Source organism: Vidua chalybeata, chromosome 18 (genome assembly GCF_026979565.1).
Source record: "Vidua chalybeata isolate OUT-0048 chromosome 18, bVidCha1 merged haplotype, whole genome shotgun sequence".
In the NCBI taxonomy this organism is placed as follows: Eukaryota; Metazoa; Chordata; class Aves; order Passeriformes; family Viduidae; genus Vidua; species Vidua chalybeata.
Genome location: NC_071547.1, coordinates 738649 through 757421, shown reverse-complemented (window position 1 = coordinate 757421; position 18773 = coordinate 738649). Strand labels below are relative to the sequence as shown.

Genomic DNA, 18773 nt, shown 5'->3' with positions numbered 1-18773 from the left:
CTGAGCTGTGGACAGTTCAAGGAAATGAAGAGACCCTCATTTCAGCAGGCTTTGGACAAAGCCCAAAGGCACAAACCAGTACAGAGACAGGTACTGAGTCAAATTTCATAAAAATATAACATTTGCACAAGGATGTGCTGAAAAACAGCCTGAAGGGGCTAGTTCCTCAGCAATTGACTGTTTTTGGATAAATTTTGCTGTTAAATGTCTCAAAAGGAGCATTCTCCTGAGAGCCTTGCCCACAGCTGTAGTGCTGTGACCTGGTCCTGCCTGGTGAACAGGGCTGTGCTCCAGCTCCTCACAGCTCCCTGGCTGAGGAGACCTTACCTTGGCAGTGAGTGTGCAAAATACAGCAAGTGCACTTAGCCAGGAGTTACCCTCTGCTTTCACAAGTGCAAGAGCTTGCAAGGTGCTTCTCATCCTGAGGAAAAAAATCCAACCAACTTTTTGAGTTTTCCAGGAACTCTTACAAGTTTTGGAATCAGTTCACAGGCAATTAGAGCAAAGAGAAATATAAATCTCAGAAAGCTAATAAATAAATAAATAAAAAAGGCAACTTCAGAGAAGTTCATATGTAGCCTTTGGAGTGCTTTCCTAAATTCATGCCTTCTGCAGCTACTCTGGCTTCAGAGAACTTACAGAAAAAGTTAGAGCCATTGTTTAGTACATCTTGCAGTGGCATCTTAAGCTGCCACTCTGGTTCTCTTATCACCTGTATGTAAGGAATCTGACAGTCTGTATTTAAAGTATTATTAATAGGACTTTTAAATTACACTTGTGCCTGAATGAACTAAATGCTTCCACATGACAAATTGATATGAATGGTTTTAATAAACAGAAAATGAGAAGTAGGCTCATCTGTCCCTGGGGGCTTAGCTGGCTCCATTCATTCTTCTCATTAAATCTTGTCTGTAGGGCCCTGTTGTGTGCATTGATTGATTACCTGGCTCACCCATAAACTCGGGGCTCTCCTGTGCTACCCCTGCACAGGGCCAGGGGATCCCAGGCTCAAAGTATCTCCAATAATAAAACCCATTAACACATGCTCCACGGACCAAAACCTTCCCTGGCTACACAAAACTGTTTCTCAAGGGAGACTGGACAGCAGCAGATGAGTCAGAAGTCTCACAGCTTAGACCATACTTTGTCAGGATAAAATGCTTCCAGCTCATTTATTTGGCAAGAGATTAGAAGCAAAACAAAATTAAGTCCACGCTTCTTTTCTTTCCCTCTTAAAGAACCTCAAATAAACCAAACACTGTAATGTAATAGTAATAAAATCAAATTGAACTATAGAAACAAGAGCAAGTATTCCTCTATCCCCCACTACTTAATAGCAGGCTTTTGTTTGGAATGAATGCTATAAAGCTTCTGACCTATGTCAGCAAACATTCATCATAAGATTGAAGAAGGGATGTGTCTGTCCTCTGCTTTACCTTTGACAGAGCATTTTATAAACATTTGTTCTAGAATTGAAAGAAAGATTCTGCAGGAGTACCTGGGGCAAGTAGAAATGGGGAGGTGATGGTAACTGCATTATTTCACTGCTTTGAAATGGCAAAGTAAAACTGAAATAAGTAACCAATCTGATGGTAAATCTGTATTTACTTCAATAACATAAGCTATCATCTAATTGAATTTCAAGTTGAATTTTTAATAAATCAAAAAACCCAAAGCCAAGGACAGTGAAAACATTAAAAGCAAATTCTACAGTCCATAACTGAACAAAATTAGGCTTGCTGGAGCAACTTCCCATTTATGTCGTGGGCTTTGAATGGCTGCTTTTTAATATATTCTGTTTTACAGACAAAATTTAAGAGGGACCCTTTTTCTTCTGGTGAAATTCTCCACTGTGCACCACTTTGGCATTACGTAAAAAGCCTAAGGGATTCCCAGGCCTCGTTGAGGCCCCGACAGAGAGGATGTGAATTTGCAGTAGGGGAGTTATGCCTGACCTCCAGTAGACAATTTTGGATCATGCATTGCATGACTTGGGTTCTCCTGTCACATCAGGATGGATGCACATCTGTGCCACTGCAGCAGAGCAGGAACTGTCCCACCCAGCTGAATGAAGCAATGCTGACTACACAGGAGGAAGGTACACCCTAATGACCTCAGGTATTGATCCAAGTATTGATCCGATCAGTGACTGATGGTAACTATGGAAACTATTTTAATTCCTTAAATCTTATCCACAGATGAGGGTAGAGACATCACTTTTCTTACAGGTTATCAGAGATAACCATCTATCCCAGCCCAAGCATCACAGACAGAGATTCTCGTGTGTGTCTAAGAAAGCTCCTCTCTGGCCTGGGAGGGGAGCTGCATGCCCTGCTTTGCTGGGTCTGTCACTCACCCTTGAGCTGTGCTGGCACTGTAGGCTCCAAAGCTGCATTTGAACACGACCTCTCCAGCTGCAAAGTGCTGACTGTGTAAGTCAGCAAGAGCTCTGATGTTGACTTCCATGGCAGCAGATTTGGCCTTTTTTGTCTGAAAGGCATCCCAGTTCCTCAGAAGGCTCCTGCTCGTGGGGCTTGCAGTGCTTGGTTCACACTTCCCTTGGGTCTGCTCCTTCATTATGTTTGGACAAAGAAAACGTCAAAGGCTATGAAGTCAGAGATTTAGTATTTTACACTCGTAACATTCTCATCATGTGTGGGAACACTTAATGAAGCAAGAGGCAAAAAGCAAGAGTATCAGGCAGACTGAAGATAAGTAGCTTGAAATAATAATCATTGGGAGTGAGTACTTTGATATTTGGGTGGTAGTTTGCCAACCAGTGCAGTGGAGTGTTACAATGGAAAAGATGACAACATCAAGATTGTTGTGACAACGTCTGATTGTTATTTGTGTGTAACTGAAGGAGTAACCTAATCTTCTGTGCTAACACACACCAAAAAACAAGGAATCAGTATTACCAAAGAGGGCAGTTTTATGATTTCCAGACTGTCCTTCTTACAGTATAAACAGCCATTAATTCTTTGTATAAAGTGCAGGTTCAATACAGCTCATTTGCCTTCTCTTCCTGACTTTTCTCCACCAACCTTCTGTATATGCATTAGTTTCATGTTGTTTATCTGTGCATCACCAGTAGTTGACAGATGCCATGTGACACGATTTATTACACCCTTGTAAAGAGATGCAGTTCAGTTAATACTTGGTGAGATAAATGGAACTGCACTTTCAGAGCTATGGCTGTGCAAAGTAGTGACCAACTGTTTTCAAAACATTGTCCTGCCCATTTAAAATTATATTTACCAGTCTAAAGCTGCAAACCACTTTAATAAGCATGACATAATCAATCCCAGACTAGCAAGAACTTCAAGTGTCTACAAGTAGCTCACCCTTACCAAAAGACCCTGTAGGCATTTCAGTGCCTGACACATGTGCACATAGGTATTTATTTATAAAACACACATGGCTGTACATATGTTATAGGTGTCTATGTTACAGTGTTTAGGTAAACAGTTAATTCAGTTAGCCTTTTTGCTGTTGATGTATAAACAAATCTGCATCCAAGAGCAGGCTTTCCATGGACAAGGGCTGAGCAGTTCACTTGGGGAGTTAAAAAAGAGCTGGAGAGGACAGGCCTTGGTTTGAAGGGATGCCCAGTGTGCGTACACAGGCAGGGGGAGGTTGCTGTGTTCCAAACAGAACCTGTACAGGTGTGGCACACGCTGCTCTGGGCATCCACGCTGGCACCGTTTGGAACGCGCAGTCCCAGGAGCAGCAGCGGTGCTGCTGTGGCCCCTTGGTGCTGCGGGGGCATGAGCAGGGTTCAGGTGATTGCTCAGGGGCTGCGGGAGCCTGGAGGAGCTGAGGGAGCGGGCACAGCCGGGCACAGCCGGGCACAGCCTGGCACAGCTGGGCACAGCTGGGCACAGCCTGGCACAGCCTGGCACAGCCTAACATAACCTGGCACAGCCTAACACAGCCTGACACAGCCTGGCACAGCTGGGCACAGCTGGGCACAGCCTGACACAGCCTGGCATAGCCTGGCACAGCTGGGCACAGCCTAACATAACCTGGCACAGCCTAACACAGCCTGGCACAGCCTGGCACAGCCAGGCACAGCCTAACATAACCTGGCACAGCCTAACGTAACCTGGCACAGCCTAACACAGCCTGGCCCAGCCGGGCACAGCCTAACATAACCTGGCACAGCCTAACACAGCCTGGCCCAGCCGGGCACAGCCTAACATAACCTGGCACAGCCTAACACAGCCTGGCACAGCCTGGCACAGCCAGGCACAGCCTAACATAACCTGGCACAGCCTAACATAACCTGGCACAGCCTAACACAGCCGGGCACAGCCTAACACAGCTGGGCACAGCCTGGCCCAGCCGGGCACAGCCTAACATAACCTGGCACAGCCTAACATGACCTGGCACAGCCTAACACAGCCTGGCACAGCCTGGCACAGCCTGGCCCAGCCTGGCCCAGCCGGCCGGGCTCAGGGGCACTGGGCAGACAGAGGCTCCCCCAGGCGCAGCCCGGCAGGTACCCAGGGAGCCTGTGAAGAACGACCTTCCCTTTGCATCCCAGCAGGGCATTCGGGCATGGGCTGGCACAGCCGGCAGGAGCAGAGCTGCGCCAGGCCTGTCAGCGCCCCGGGCCGTTGGGGGAGAATGAAGGATTGAGAGCTGTGCTGAGGGGATGATTCATGTACCTGAGGCTGAGACCAGGTGCTCTGCAATTAACTGCGTTAACCTGCAGCTGGAGAGAGTTCAGAGCCAAGGTTAGCTATTCTCAGTTCAATTGGCTTGAAATCTGTACAGGGGATTATATTCAGTTATTTATATGGCTGGGGGTTTTTTGTTTGTTTTTTTGGCTCCTTTTCTGTCTGGTTCTGCTGAGAGGATAAAAAAAGGGTGTGCTGTCTGTATGTTCAGGTCTAATAATATTTAATGCAGAGTGTACAGCAATTCTCCTTCTAAACTTAGAGGGAGGGCACAAAACAACATTTAAAGTTAGGATGACATTTATTTGGAATATCCACTGACTTGGGGTAGGTGGAGGGAGAGAGATGGCTTTGAAAAGCAGAATGCTTACAGGGATAACCCTTTTTCAGTTTTACAGAACATGGCAGGGTTTAAAAAATATGCCTGCCTTAGCACATGGACAGACTACATGATCTCTTTTGAAATCTGCACAGGATCTTTTTACCCGCTGGGTTTAATTTCAGAATCCAGTAGAGTCATTAAAGAAAATAAAATTATGTTTGTTCTTTCATCTGGAGCACAGAGCAGTATCAATTTTTCATTCCCTCCTCCTTTGCATTCCCACTTTCAAAAAAAAAGATGCATAGATGGAAGAATTCACCCTATAGCTCCCCTAAAATTTCTGGTCTCCAGCAGCTGCTTTGAATTGATTTTGTATACATGGTTGCCTAATGTGTGCAGCATGTAACAATGTTCCTGTGCTCTGGAACAGGAGATTGCCAAACTCAAATATATGTGTACAGAGCTGGCAGTGAATCTAGAAAGGCCTGGCAGGATCTTCCCAAATGTCCGAGTTTTCTGATCACTCTCTCATGGAGTAATGGGGCATTCCAACACTGCTGTGTCCCAGCACTTCCTGTTCACCTTCATCAAGCAGAACATTTTTCATTTAAACACAGTTAGACAAGGGGCTGGAGGACACAGAGACATTTCCAACACTAATATCTCATGATACTTTACCACGCTGTTGTCTGTGCATTCCCTGATACAAGTATTTCAGACTGAGCAGGTCTTTCCTCCCACTGTGTTTTAATCACTTCCATATAATAATAATTTAAATAGGAAAAAAGACCTCTGAACATCTCAGAGTGATCTAGATGTAACACCTCCTCCCCATATTTACAGTGGTGTAACTCCACTGTACAGCAAAGTTTCCTGGCAGTTTGTGGGTTTGAGCCAGATGGATTCTCTGTCCAATCCTTTGACATTTCTATCCAGCTCCTGCTCTGGCATGGCAAGTGCAGCCTGGTCATGTTCTGTATGATGAGGGTAAGAGAAAAGATTGTGTTAGGTGGCACTGGGCTGGGTGTAGGCTGTGAGTGAATGTGGGGCTCAAAAGCCAACAGCCACTCTGGCCCGAGCTCAGCCTGAGTGGTCTCCCTTGTCCTGCAGCCTGACATTGAAATTACAGGTGCTGCCACCAGCTACAGTTCAGCTTTAGTGGCATCAGGTGAGGGAAAACCTGGACTAGAAACACACCAGCCACTTTTGGATAGAATCAACTTTTATATGTGACCTTTGTGCTGATTTTGAGAAATGTGACATGCCTGCTTTCACTGCTGGCTCAGTCCCTCCTGTGCCTCTCGCATGCAACGTACACAGAGCATCTCTTTTTTGTGATCTGGAAATAATAAATAGCATTCCAAACTATGGCATTCCAATTTCTCACTCTTCATGCTTCCTTCAGAGAACGTGTGATTGCCATCAAACTCTTCAAATTCAAATGCCAGATGGAGAAAGTACAAGGGCAACTTAGAGCAGTGATTAAACCCATATCAGGAATTCCTGCTACCTGAGAATGTAAAAAGGATCACCAGGTCAGGCCAGGATATCCTGTCTCTGCCAGTGCCCTCTAGCAGAGCAGGAGAACATAAAGCTGTGGTGGGATTGGTACTTCCTCAGTATAGCATAGTAAACAATGGGGGAACAAGATATTCCTGTGGGGAATATCGTATACATACGGGAATCTTTTAACTGCTAAATTTTGGTTCAGATCTGAACTGTGTCAAGGATTCTTAAAGGTTAAAATTGATACTATTATTAAGCCATCAAAATTACCTCAAGACAGCAGTATAAGTTAGAGTGAGTGAGAAGAATGAGGGTTCACGTAGACAGGTCTGGAATTTTAGCTTGTGTTCCAAATCATCTTAAACCCACTGGCTGGCCTTGATGATCTTAGAGGCCTTGCCAACCTTAACGATCCATGATCCTAGCATTCCAACAGATGCAGGGTCACCACCGTGTCAGCTTTCCTGCATGACACTTTGGAGTTACTGACAAAACTAAAATTGCTCTCTTCTTCACGGGACACAGGCATTACCAAGTGAGGCACTGTAAAAGTGTAAATAGTCTTCTGAAGTGACAAAGACCACAGAAATACCAGCAAAGTAATGAATGGGTGTGGAAGGATAAAGGGAACTGACACATCTACGGCAGCCCAAGTCATGCTGCTGAACAGCTGATGAAGCACAACAGGAGCTCCTCACCACGTTTGTGCTCCAGACCCTTCTCTGGACTGGCTCCAGCCCCTCAGAGCCTTTCCTGTCCTGAGGAGCCCAAAACTGAGCGCAGGTTTGTGGTCCAGAGGGCCAGTCCCTGCCCTGGCGCTGCTCCGAACCACGGTGCCCTCGGCCTCCCTGGCACCCTCAGCCCTGGGGAGGAGACGCTCACCTGTGGCACAGTGGTTCAGTTCTTCCTGCCTCGGAGGCAGGGATGGGCAGAGAGCATTCCTGCTCCCCCTCTGCACCCAGCTGGTGCACAGGGACCGTGGGCTAGGGACAGTAGTGCTCAGGAGTGGCAGCAAGAGCCCTGAGATCCCAGGGACAGCTGGCTCGGGGTCTGGCTGCTCCTGCACACTGCTGCCTGCCTCAGTTTGCATTTGTGAGCAGGTGCAGACTCGGATCCGCATGACAGAGGGTTTAAAAAACTGGTTTTACCTTGAAAAGGAGGAGTGGAGAAGTTCTGGATGGAACTAAGGGAGGAAATGACAACAAGAGAACTAATTAATCCTTGCTATCATCTGCAGTTTTCACTGTGTTTATGCCTTTACAAGCCTAGATTTGGCTGCAAGATATGCAAACAGTGCGTGCAGAAAGACTGGTGAATGAAGGTTGTCAAATGGTGTTTTAAGAAAAGAAAATCCACACAGATTTTCTTTTTCTACTGAGTCTGTTCTTGTTTTTAGTGTCTGTAGAACTTTCTGCTGTGACCTGTGCTTTAAAATTATAATATTCCTGTAATAGTAGAGTATAAGTGAAAAGGATATTCTCCTGCCTTTATGTAATTTTAGCACTATCAGGTTTATTTCTGACCAGTAATTTTTTTTTTTTACTGCTTTGGCTTTAGTTTTGTTCATTGTTTTTGTTCCTAAGAGCAGAAAAATACTGTATCTTTAAATTAGGAGTAGCTGAATAATGAATCTTGGGCAGTGAAAAGGCTAATGTGCTGTGGAAGAGAAGGAGTTTAATCTAATTTAGTTGGAGGGTGTCTGTCTGTGGTGTTGTTTTCTGGACTGTGGGAATAGAGGAGGGAAGCTGCCCCAGTGAATGGTTCCTCCTGAGCCAGAAGCAGTGGGGAGTCCCTTAGATGCCACTGATCCGAAGCCAGGCCATGAAAAGGGGATTAAAGAAATGTTCTGATTTGCAATTCACACTAATGCACCCCGTCGAACCTTTGGTAATATTTCAAACCACATTTCAAGGGAAGTGCCCTTAAAATAGCCAGCTAAATTGTATTAGAGCAATACTATACAACCCACTCATCCATTTATGATTTGTTTTTGTTTTTAATTCTTTTAACTCTTGGTGGTGGTGGCTTTCTAAGGCAATTAAAACTTTTGTGCATTGTGCAGATTTGCACTTGCATGGGAATATTTCTCAGTGTGCCTGTCCTATTAGGCAGACATGTTTACTTAAATTTTGGAGGAAAACTGCTACGAAGATTCTGTAGCTAGGAAAAAATAAACCCATTTGGTTTGGAAAATAAACATTTCTCTGCATGCCATTTAATTTTATTAATATCTAGCGGAAATTCAGTAAAAAATACAGGCTTATAACATTGCTAGATTAGCTATCAGCTTTCTTTTTCTGTGTGTGATCCTTTTCTTTCACAGTTGTTATCTGTATGGCTAACATTTTTTTAAATATATGTGTTTTAATACCTGTGGTTTTAATATATAAATAGAATTCATGACTGGAATAAAACTTGTGAGTTAGAAAGTGAATGAATGTGTAAAAATATAGATGAGAATAGCATTATTGAATGGGATTAATATTAAACTGATCTCTCTTTTTTTGTGTAATAAATGGCTGGCCAGAAATATTAAATCTGAAAATCAGTTATGGCTACAGACTTCTTAAATTTAGGATTGTCAACATCAGTTCACGTTCTGTCATGACACACCATTGTTCCTCATAAGTAATTTAGACTATTTTACTAAAAATCTTTAATGTACTAATTAACTCTTCAACTCCCCGAGCTGCTCATTTCATGTCTCTTTACTGCTGAAGTGTCAGAACATTTTCTCTCAAATGGATTATTTGGGTCTTCTTTAATCCCATTTCAGAAAACCTTGCCTGGCTCTGTAATTTCCAATGACTCTAACATGGATTGAATGGGTGCAACTTTGATTTTCACCATCAGCCATATCAAAGTGTTTTATTCCACTGCCACTGTAATAGATTATCCAGCATGAAACTTTGCCATTGCAGGGACGAGGGCTGGTGCTTTTTTTTTTTTTTCCTGGCTCGTTTATGGTTTGCTTTACCTACAAAATATTTAGTTATGGTTTGAATTATCACATGACTTATTAAATATTCAAGTTTTAAAATCTTTTCCTTATGGGACAGAAGAAGAGCTGGACTTTAAGATAGAGATTATTCCTCTGCACATTTTTGGGAGGTGGGGAGATGGATAGCTAGAGGGAGAAATGCATCCTTCCTGTGAGTTGGCACATTATTTGAAATCATGTTTAATTATAAAGTTTCATTAAAAATCTTTTGCTTAAAATTTTAGAAGCCTAATAAGATTTCCATTAATTTAAACATATCACTATTCCCACAACGGCCCAAATGCTTTCTTTCTCCTCTTTCATCCATGGTTAAATATGTAAATAAAATGTCTAAAGTCATTCTTCAAAGAAGACAAAAGAAAAAAGAGCTGAGGGAAAAGACAGCCATAAAATTCCTCCCAATTCTCCATAACATTTGCCAGAGGGGGGCCAACTCCTAGCCAGGGCCTAGCAGCAGGGGTGCCTGGCTGCTCCATAGAATCACACATCTCAAATCCCACACACAGGAGAAAAAAATAAAATAAAATATCTTTTCAGCTGGAGCCTTCAAAAGGTTCTTTTCATTTCTTAGTTACAGAGGTATCTTCCAGTTGCTGATTTCTCAGCGCTCTCATTTTTCTATAATAATGTTCTGTTTGTTACTCTCACTGACTCCGGCTCGTTGAATGGGTGATACGTGTAGATAGTCCTTAAAAATGTAGAAAGTAAAAGAAATGATTTAAGCAGGATGCACTGGCTAAAGGAATGGCTAGAAAAACAAGGCTGATTTAAATTGGCACATGAAAGATCAATTAAGAGAAACACAACTACAAAGGTTGGAGGTTCCCCCCCTTCTTTTTTCTCACTTTCATTTGTGTTTCTTTTCTGCCTCTTAGGAGAAAAAGGTTGTTATCAGTGTTACAGAAGAAAAAAGGCCATGCTTTATATCATGTATTTTTTCTAGATTGCTTTAATGTCAATGGTGATAGAATATGCTCTACAAAAATACTTATTGGGGAAAAAAAAAAAAAAAAAGAAAGAAAAACAAGCTCCCAAACAATCCAGTTGGATAAAACAAACATTGAATATGTGCCTGTTATGCATTATTTAAATTCTACTTTTTTTTATTATTATTTAAATTCTACTTTTTAAAGCAGAATTTACTTGTCCCTTGAAAAAGCTTTCCCCACACTTCCCTGCTACCCCCAGCTGAGCTCTCTAGAAGAGGAATCAGGATGAATACAAACACTAAGAAAACAGGCTTAGATTAATGAAGAATGGAAATGCCCCAGCACACCCTCTCTCTCTCTCACACACACAGACACACTAAAATAAATAAAGCTCTTTTTCTGCTCATAGCACTGCCCGCTTTTTTGATCCCTGAGGAATCTGAAAGTGTCCAAGGAAAGGCCGGGCCCTAAGAGCAGTACTTTATACATCTAATCTCCTCGATGCACTGAAAAGCCACAAAAAGGACCTTGCTTTTCAAGGCACATTTTTATGATGGCTTTTACTCCTTGGCAAGAGCTGGCCGCATCTTCAGGGCTTTCAGAGACAAGCATTAGCCCTGGTTTGTTGTCCTTGCTTGGATCCATTTCACCCTTATCACAGCTGAGGAAGCCAACGGTTTCCTTTCTAGAGCTGGTGGGGTATTAACTCTGACCCTGCGGGATTTGGGAGTTTCCAGGAGAATCCGTGTTCTTTTCGATAAGAAACAGGCACTAATGGAGAGGAGCCCGGTTTGTGTGGGTGAGCATGAATGAAATGAAAGGGAGATTTTCCTTCTTCATTAATATGTTCGCTAAAACTGAGCTCAAAGGGGGGTGGGGAGGCGGGGGAGCTGAGCAGAGCTAATCTTTGACTTCTGTTCACTGTGCTCCTTTCCGTCTGTAAAACTGCGAGCTGTAGTTTGGCTGGGGATTTAACTTCCTCCGTCTCTAGCTCGGAGAGACCAATAAGCAAAATAAATCTCAAAGCTTAACTTTAAAAGTAAACACAACTCAGTTTAGAATGATTCCCGTCTCCAAAAATCTGTAAGTATTTTTCTGTAGTGGATGAAGTAACTTCCCCAAGGGTATGTCTCCTGTCCTCTTAGCATTTCTTACTTAACGAAGGGGAAAAAGAAAAGGAAAAAAAAAAAAAAGAAAAAAGCGAGCTACTTTTCGAGTGATGCCATACTATGATTAAAACCATAATCAGGTACTTTTCCAGCAATCCTGCCTGTCCTGTTCATTTAGGAATTCGAGACAAAGCACGACATTTGAAAAAAGCTGAGACTCCAGGCTGAAAGCAACCATATTTTATGACCCTGGCAGCGAAGAGTTTATAGCACTCGCCATAAAATGCATCCTCCTCCCCACATCCTCCCTGCTAAAGCTTTGCCCCCCCTCCAATAAAGGCAGTCAAGGAGGCACCACCTTCAACCCTCTTATTAGGAGACACGAAGTCTGAAGCCTTCGCTCTCCCTGGCTTCCTACCTGAGCGAGGGAGGGCAGGCTGACGCCTTCTACAGAAAAGATCTTGTTAAACTTTCAACAGAGGGCAACGGGAGGGAAGGCAGAAAGGAAGGAAAGAGAGAAGGAGAGAGAAACAAACGGGGCTTTTTCTAATCTGTGCCGATCAAGGAGAACCTGTAGGGGTCCTTAAGGAGGTTTCAAGGCGTTCCGAGTGATTGGAAAGTAATCACCGTGTCAGCTTCACCTTTCTCATGCAAAGTGGATGTCGTATGCGAGGCGGATCCTGCACAGGTTTTTTTGATTCTTCTTGGGTTTAGCTTTTTTTTTTTTTTTTTTTTTTTTTACTTTATTTTATCCTCGGATTCAGCCGCTCCCAAAAGCCCCAGCTGCTGCTGCCCCAGGAGCTGGGGAGGCGGGGGAGCGGAGCCGGCACAGCCACCACGCACACTCCAGCCCCGCTCGGCACGGCGCGGCGGAGCCGACCTATTGCAAACCCGGAGCAGAGGGCGGCGAGGAGGGGGGGATTCTTCAGGCCCCCCTCTTCAATGGCTTAGATATTTCCTCCCCCTCCTCCTCCTTTATTCCGCGCTCGGATAAACCAATCTCCACCTCTCGGCAAGAAAGTGAGGAGCTGCGACCCGTTGGAAGAGCGGAGAATCCCCGGAGACAGCGGCGGCACCGAAAGGCGCCCGGGACATGTGCGAGGGGACGCGGTGACCGCGCGGCTGTGCCCGCACCAAGCTCCCCGGACATCGCTCGGCCGGGCAGCGGCGGCGGGGCGCACGAAGGAGCGGAGGCAAGGGAGGCGGGCAGGCGGATCGCGAAAGTGGAAGCCCGGGGAGCGGAAAGTTGCCGGGCTGCCCGCAGTAAGTTCGGCGCTTCTGCGCGGCGGGGGCGCTTTCCCCTCCGCCGGCCGCCGCCCGGGCGCTCCCCGCGGGGCCGCAGCGGCCCGGGCGATGCTGCCCCGCTCCGCCGGCCCCGCGGCCGGGCCGCGCTCGGGGGCGATGCTGCGGAGGGCAGGGCCCGGCCGGCCGCTGCTCTGAGCGCCGCGGCGCCCGCCCCGCGCTCCGGCCGCACGCCAGCCGCCACGATGGGCCCGGCGGCCGGCGGCACGGCGCTGCTGCTCTGCTGGCTCAGCGGCTGCTGCGCGGCCATCAGCTCCATGGACATCGAGCGGCCCGGCGACGGCCGCTGCCAGCCCATCGAGATCCCCATGTGCAAGGATATCGGCTACAACATGACGAGGATGCCGAACCTGATGGGCCACGAAAACCAAAGGGAAGCTGCCATTCAGCTGCACGAGTTTGCCCCCTTAGTGGAGTACGGGTGCCACAGCCATCTGAAATTCTTCCTGTGCTCCCTCTATGCCCCGATGTGCACGGAGCAGGTTTCTACCCCGATCCCAGCCTGCAGGGTGATGTGCGAGCAGGCGAGGCTGAAGTGCTCCCCGATCATGGAGCAGTTCAACTTTAAGTGGCCGGACTCCTTGGACTGCAGCAAGCTGCCCAAAAAGAACGACCCCAATTACCTGTGCATGGAAGCCCCCAACAACGGGTCGGATGAGCCACCCAGGGGCTCCAGCATGCTGCCGCCCATGTTTCGTCCCCAGCGGCCCAGCAGCGGCCACGATCTGCAGCAGCACAAGGACAGCCTGAGCAGAGCGTCCTGTGAGAATCCTGGCAAGTTCCACCATGTGGAAAAGAGCGCTTCCTGCGCGCCGCTCTGCACGCCAGGGGTTGATGTTTACTGGAGCAGGGATGACAAACAGTTTGCTGTCATTTGGATTGCCATCTGGTCCATCCTGTGCTTCTTCTCCAGCGCTTTCACTGTGCTCACTTTTCTCATAGATCCTCAGCGTTTCAAGTACCCCGAGAGACCCATTATCTTCCTGTCCATGTGCTACTGCGTCTACTCGGTGGGGTACATCATCCGCCTCTTCTCAGGTGCTGAAAGCATTGCCTGTGACAGGGACAGCGGCCAGCTCTATGTCATCCAGGAGGGGCTGGAGAGCACTGGCTGCACCATTGTGTTCCTGGTTCTCTATTACTTTGGCATGGCCAGTTCCTTGTGGTGGGTGATCCTGACTTTGACTTGGTTTCTGGCGGCTGGGAAGAAGTGGGGGCACGAGGCAATCGAAGCCAACAGCAGCTACTTCCACCTGGCAGCGTGGGCCATCCCAGCTGTGAAGACCATCATGATCCTGGTGATGAGGAGGGTGGCTGGAGACGAGCTGACAGGGCTGTGCTACGTGGGCAGCATGGATGTGAACGCCTTGACGGGGTTTGTGCTCATTCCTTTGGCTTGTTATCTCATCATTGGCACTTCTTTTATTCTTTCTGGGTTTGTGGCCCTTTTTCATATCAGGAGGGTGATGAAAACAGGTGGAGAGAACACCGACAAGTTGGAGAAACTTATGGTCAGGATTGGTGTCTTCTCAGTCTTGTACACAGTGCCTGCAACTTGCGTGATAGCTTGCTATTTTTACGAGAGGCTGAACATGGATTATTGGAAAATTGTGGCAACTCAACAGAAGTGCAAGATGAACAATCAGACTAAAAATTTAGACTGCACGATGACTAACTCTATCCCAGCAGTAGAAATTTTTATGGTCAAAATTTTTATGTTATTAGTTGTGGGCATTACTAGTGGCATGTGGATCTGGACTTCCAAGACTCTTCAATCCTGGCAAAACGTTTGTAGTCGGAGATTAAAGAAGAGAAGTAGGAGAAAACCTGCAAGTGTTATTACGAGTAGTGGAATCTACAAAAAACCTCAACATCCACAGAAAACTCACCTTGCAAAATATGAATCAACATTACAACCGCCCACTTGTGTGTGACCAGGTTTTAGAAAAGACTGTATCTCACATCACAGACTTACAAATGTCCACAGTAGCAGTCAGAAATTAAAAAATGAATGGTGCTTTTTTTTTTTTTTTTTTTTGTCAGAACATTTTAATATCTCAAGGCACAAAAATGTATCATGCTGAATTCAGGACCTGGTGAAACACTGAAGGTAAATGTACTCATGGAAAGGTTTTATGTGAAAGAAATATTGTGAATTAAAACAGTCTGTTCTGTTACTAATTTGTAGTTAAGAATCACATCCATCCCTCAGATTAAAAAAAAAAAAAAAAATCCACCAACATAAAAGCCAAACCAAACACAACAACCAACACTTATTTAACTTCTTCATGTAGCTGGGCTGGATTTTCTTCAGCTCTCTGAGTAACAAGGTATAGCCAAGTTTTATGGAGCAATGGTTTGATTTTAGAAGTGCCCAAGTGAGCATTTTCTCTCCAGGGACACGGAGGAGGCCTATCCTGAGCGAGGATGCTCTCTGGGAAAACAACCTCCGTGCTAACTTTAAAACTCCTCACAACTCCTCTCAGCCCACTGGGCTTGGAGTGCCTAAAAATAGGCTCAATCTATAAAGCTCACCAATATTCTTTCACCAAAAGAGAAACTTCCTGCACCAGACACAAACTTCGTGAATAAGAATAATGTGCAATACATTTTTTTTTCTTACCATGACATGAAAAGAGAAACAAGTATTTTGCTGTACATAAAGACAACAAAAGAAATCTCTTAACAAAAGAACTAAGAGGTCTAGTCCTCAGAAACCCTTTAGTGTTACATTTTGTGGCTTTTTAATGGAAATCAAGCCAATGTTATACACGTTTGGACTGATTTGTGCAAAAAAAAGGGGGGGGGGTCAATTCAAAGAGACCCAAAGGGCTTATTGACTCTTTCTATTGTTAAACAAATTCTCACTATGAATAGATCAAGAAGCACTAGATTCTGCAAAGGGAAGCTTTGTATAGAGTGATGCTCTTTACTGTGCTGGGGGTGCACAGTTCTGTGCTGTATATATTTGTAATATACAATTATTTTTCATGCTCCACTATTTTATTAAAAATAAAATATGTTCTTTAGTTTGATAATTTTGTGTGTTCTAAACTTTCTCTGATGTGCTTTGCAGTTAATAAACTTGTTTCATGGATCATTTGATAAAAGCACACTTTGAATATAATAATTGTTGTTATACTTGCCTGCAAGTATAAATAGAGAGAACAGTAATTTACTCGAAAGAAATCGCAGGGTGAAATTAAATAAATGGATTTTGAAGGTGCCTATTTCTGTGAGCCTCTGCAACTGAGAAAACGGAATGGGCTTCAGTGATGTAAAAAGCTGCAGCGGTGTAGAGCAGGACGGTGTTTACAAAGCGCTGAGATTACAGCAGTGATCCTCGGCTAACAGCCCTTTCACATTTGCATAGGCCACGTTCAGCGTGTTAAAGATCGCTGCCTCACCTCACACAGCGGGAACACAATTCCGTCTCTGCCCTTCAGGGAATTTCCCCCCTTTCTAACACCACGGAAAGTATCGCCATTTGTGGAAAGACTAGGGGAGACCGGGAAATACAAACGCAGGATCTGAATGCTACTTCAGGGAAGTTACCTGACGAAGCTCGAATTGTAAATCCATTTTCAAGACGTTTTTTGTGGAGTATGCTTTTGTGTGGACCTGAAGTTTTCCCTGCAGTTTTCCAGGGGATGGCCAGGCTGGGTGATCAGCTGCTGAGGCAGGGATAGAACCTCCCTTTCTCACCCAGGCTGCTCTAGAAAAGCCTTTGTCAGGGATCTCATCACAGGAAGGACAGGTCACTGCAAGAGTGGGGATCCTTGTGACAGTCATGTCGTGGCTGGGAATTTTCCAACAAAAGGTTCTTTAGGAGTGGTTTGGTTTTTCAGCTTATCTATGCAGTGTGACAGATAAATTCTTGCCTTTTTGTACTCTTTTGAAGTGTTCCCAGCAGTGATGAGGAACTTGAGTGGCAGAAGTGATCTTGCAGGTATTATCAATAATCTTCATGTCTAAAGTGCACATAGATAAAGCAGTTTTGATACAAAATTAATCTTTTGAGGAAGAGAAAAGACCTTTTTTTCTCTTTTTGTGCCATTGTGCCACTCTTTGACACAGGGCTTTGAGATGCCCTGGAAGTTGATCCTGTCAGAGGACACTGTGCTGCAGCCAAAGCAGGACATTGCACTAAACAAATCCACTTGTGAAACTGTGAAACTAATGCCTATGCTCTGGCTAAACCAATGGCATTAGATCCTGAGAAACACAGAGTTTTCAAAGAACCTGTGTGTTGCAGATTGCTGCAGGAAGCCTTCAGGTGTGTGTTTTGCTTGTGTGCGTCACCTCACGAGGTTCATACCTGACAGAAGGGTCAGTGCTGGCCTCTCCAGGACACGTTTGTTCAGGGAATGGTCCCAGGCTTCGCTCCAGCCTGCATCAGTCACTGAAATAAACATCTCACTCTTCTCTGGGCCATAGGAGATTATTTGCTTTCATTGTTATGATGAATTCTTACAGCCTGCTATCAGGATTCTGGAAGAAATAAAAGTGAAGATAGATGTTCAGCAGTGGCCGAGCTCCTGCTGCCACTCTGAGTTTATTCAGTTGTCAGCTTAGGCCCTTCATTGCCACCAGAGCAGAACTGCACCTTTTCCTATGAAAATGGCAAATGATGCTTGGCTGGAGGCGTCGTGTTACAAATAGATTCTTGCTAAACTGTAAACCAAGTATTCAGGTTTTATTTCATGCTTGCAGTTATTCAGGAATTATTGGGGGGGTGGTTACTGGCAAGCAAATGAGATTCCTCAAGTACATAAGGATGCAAATTCTTTTCATCAGGACGAGTACACTGTAAGTGCAGCAGAATGTGATGATTGCCTTTGAGGACATCTTAAGAATTAATTCATCCAGAAATTGTGCTTCTTGCTGTCCCATAGATCCTACAGTCTTAACAGTTTAATACTGAAGTTGCTACTTAAGGAATTGGAAGTCTATTACTGTTAAAGGAAATTGATATACTTATTTCCAAAACAATTAATTTAATGTAGTTAATAATTAAAACAGATTTGTATTCTTGTCTTAGAAGGCTGCAAATTAGTTAAATGATAATAATACTAAAAGTCATTAAGGCAACATCTCAAAAATATTAAACTTCTTTATTTTTCACAGTAATTTTATATTTTAGTAAAATCATGTTTGAGTTTTTATTTGTTGAATTTGATAGCATTTTTCTTTACTGCCAAGGCCCAATAGGTATTTGCTTATCTCAGACTTTTAGGAAAAGTGCCTGTATGTGGTTATTTTAACAATCCAGTCACCCCATGGGAAGCTTATTGAGGAAGAAATGTCCAGTGGCATTTATCAGATAAAAGTTATAAAAGAAATGCATTCTGTTGGTGTGTACATACACCAAATCAAGAACCAGATGTTTGCCACAGGCTTGTGAATAGGTAAAAGAAAGGCAGAAAGTTCCTTTTTTGTGGCAAAGGTAGCTTGGTAGAACAGTGTGATTTACTGGGGAGAGATTAATGAGGTAAGAGTATGAGATCAGCGGGGGGAAATGGGATTCAGGGCAAAACCCCACAAAATTCTAATTACGACGCTAAAAGTCTTGTTTCCCCCTGAAATGCTGATGCTTCTCATAAACAGAAAATAATGAAGCTCAGCAGTTGCAGGGTTTAGACCTGACATGTTGGGACACTCCGAGCAGTGCAGTGCAGGCACCACGGCTGAGAGGATGTGAGGGGCTCAGCCCAGGAATGTTCAGATCCCTTATCAGGTTTTGCCCAAAGAGCATTTCATGTGTCTGTTATTATGCAGCCATTATTCACATCTGGCTGTCATCCCGTGGCTGCAGAGAGCATGAACAGCCCAGGAACAGCCGTGTCTGACACACACCCTGCTCCCCCCAGCCCTAAACACCCCTGGCTGCGAGGGGATGGCTCTGTAATGATGGGATATTCC

The 18773-nt window shown here is 44.8% G+C and overlaps 1 protein-coding gene across 1 annotated transcript; it reads left to right on the top strand.

The window, feature by feature from the left end:
* Nucleotides 1–13036: 13036 nt before the first annotated feature.
* FZD10 (frizzled class receptor 10) lies at nucleotides 13037–16040 on the top strand. The gene has a single exon (XM_053959625.1). The coding sequence runs from the start codon at nucleotides 13037–13039 to the stop codon at nucleotides 14783–14785; it is 1749 nt and encodes a 582-aa protein (XP_053815600.1). The 3' UTR covers nucleotides 14786–16040.
* Nucleotides 16041–18773: the final 2733 nt, after the last annotated feature.

Bases quoted from the DNA above. Each gene is read 5' to 3' on its own strand.
- FZD10 (XM_053959625.1), top strand. From the start codon at position 13,037: ATGGGCCCGGCGGCCGGCGGCACGGCGCTGCTGCTCTGCTGGCTCAGC.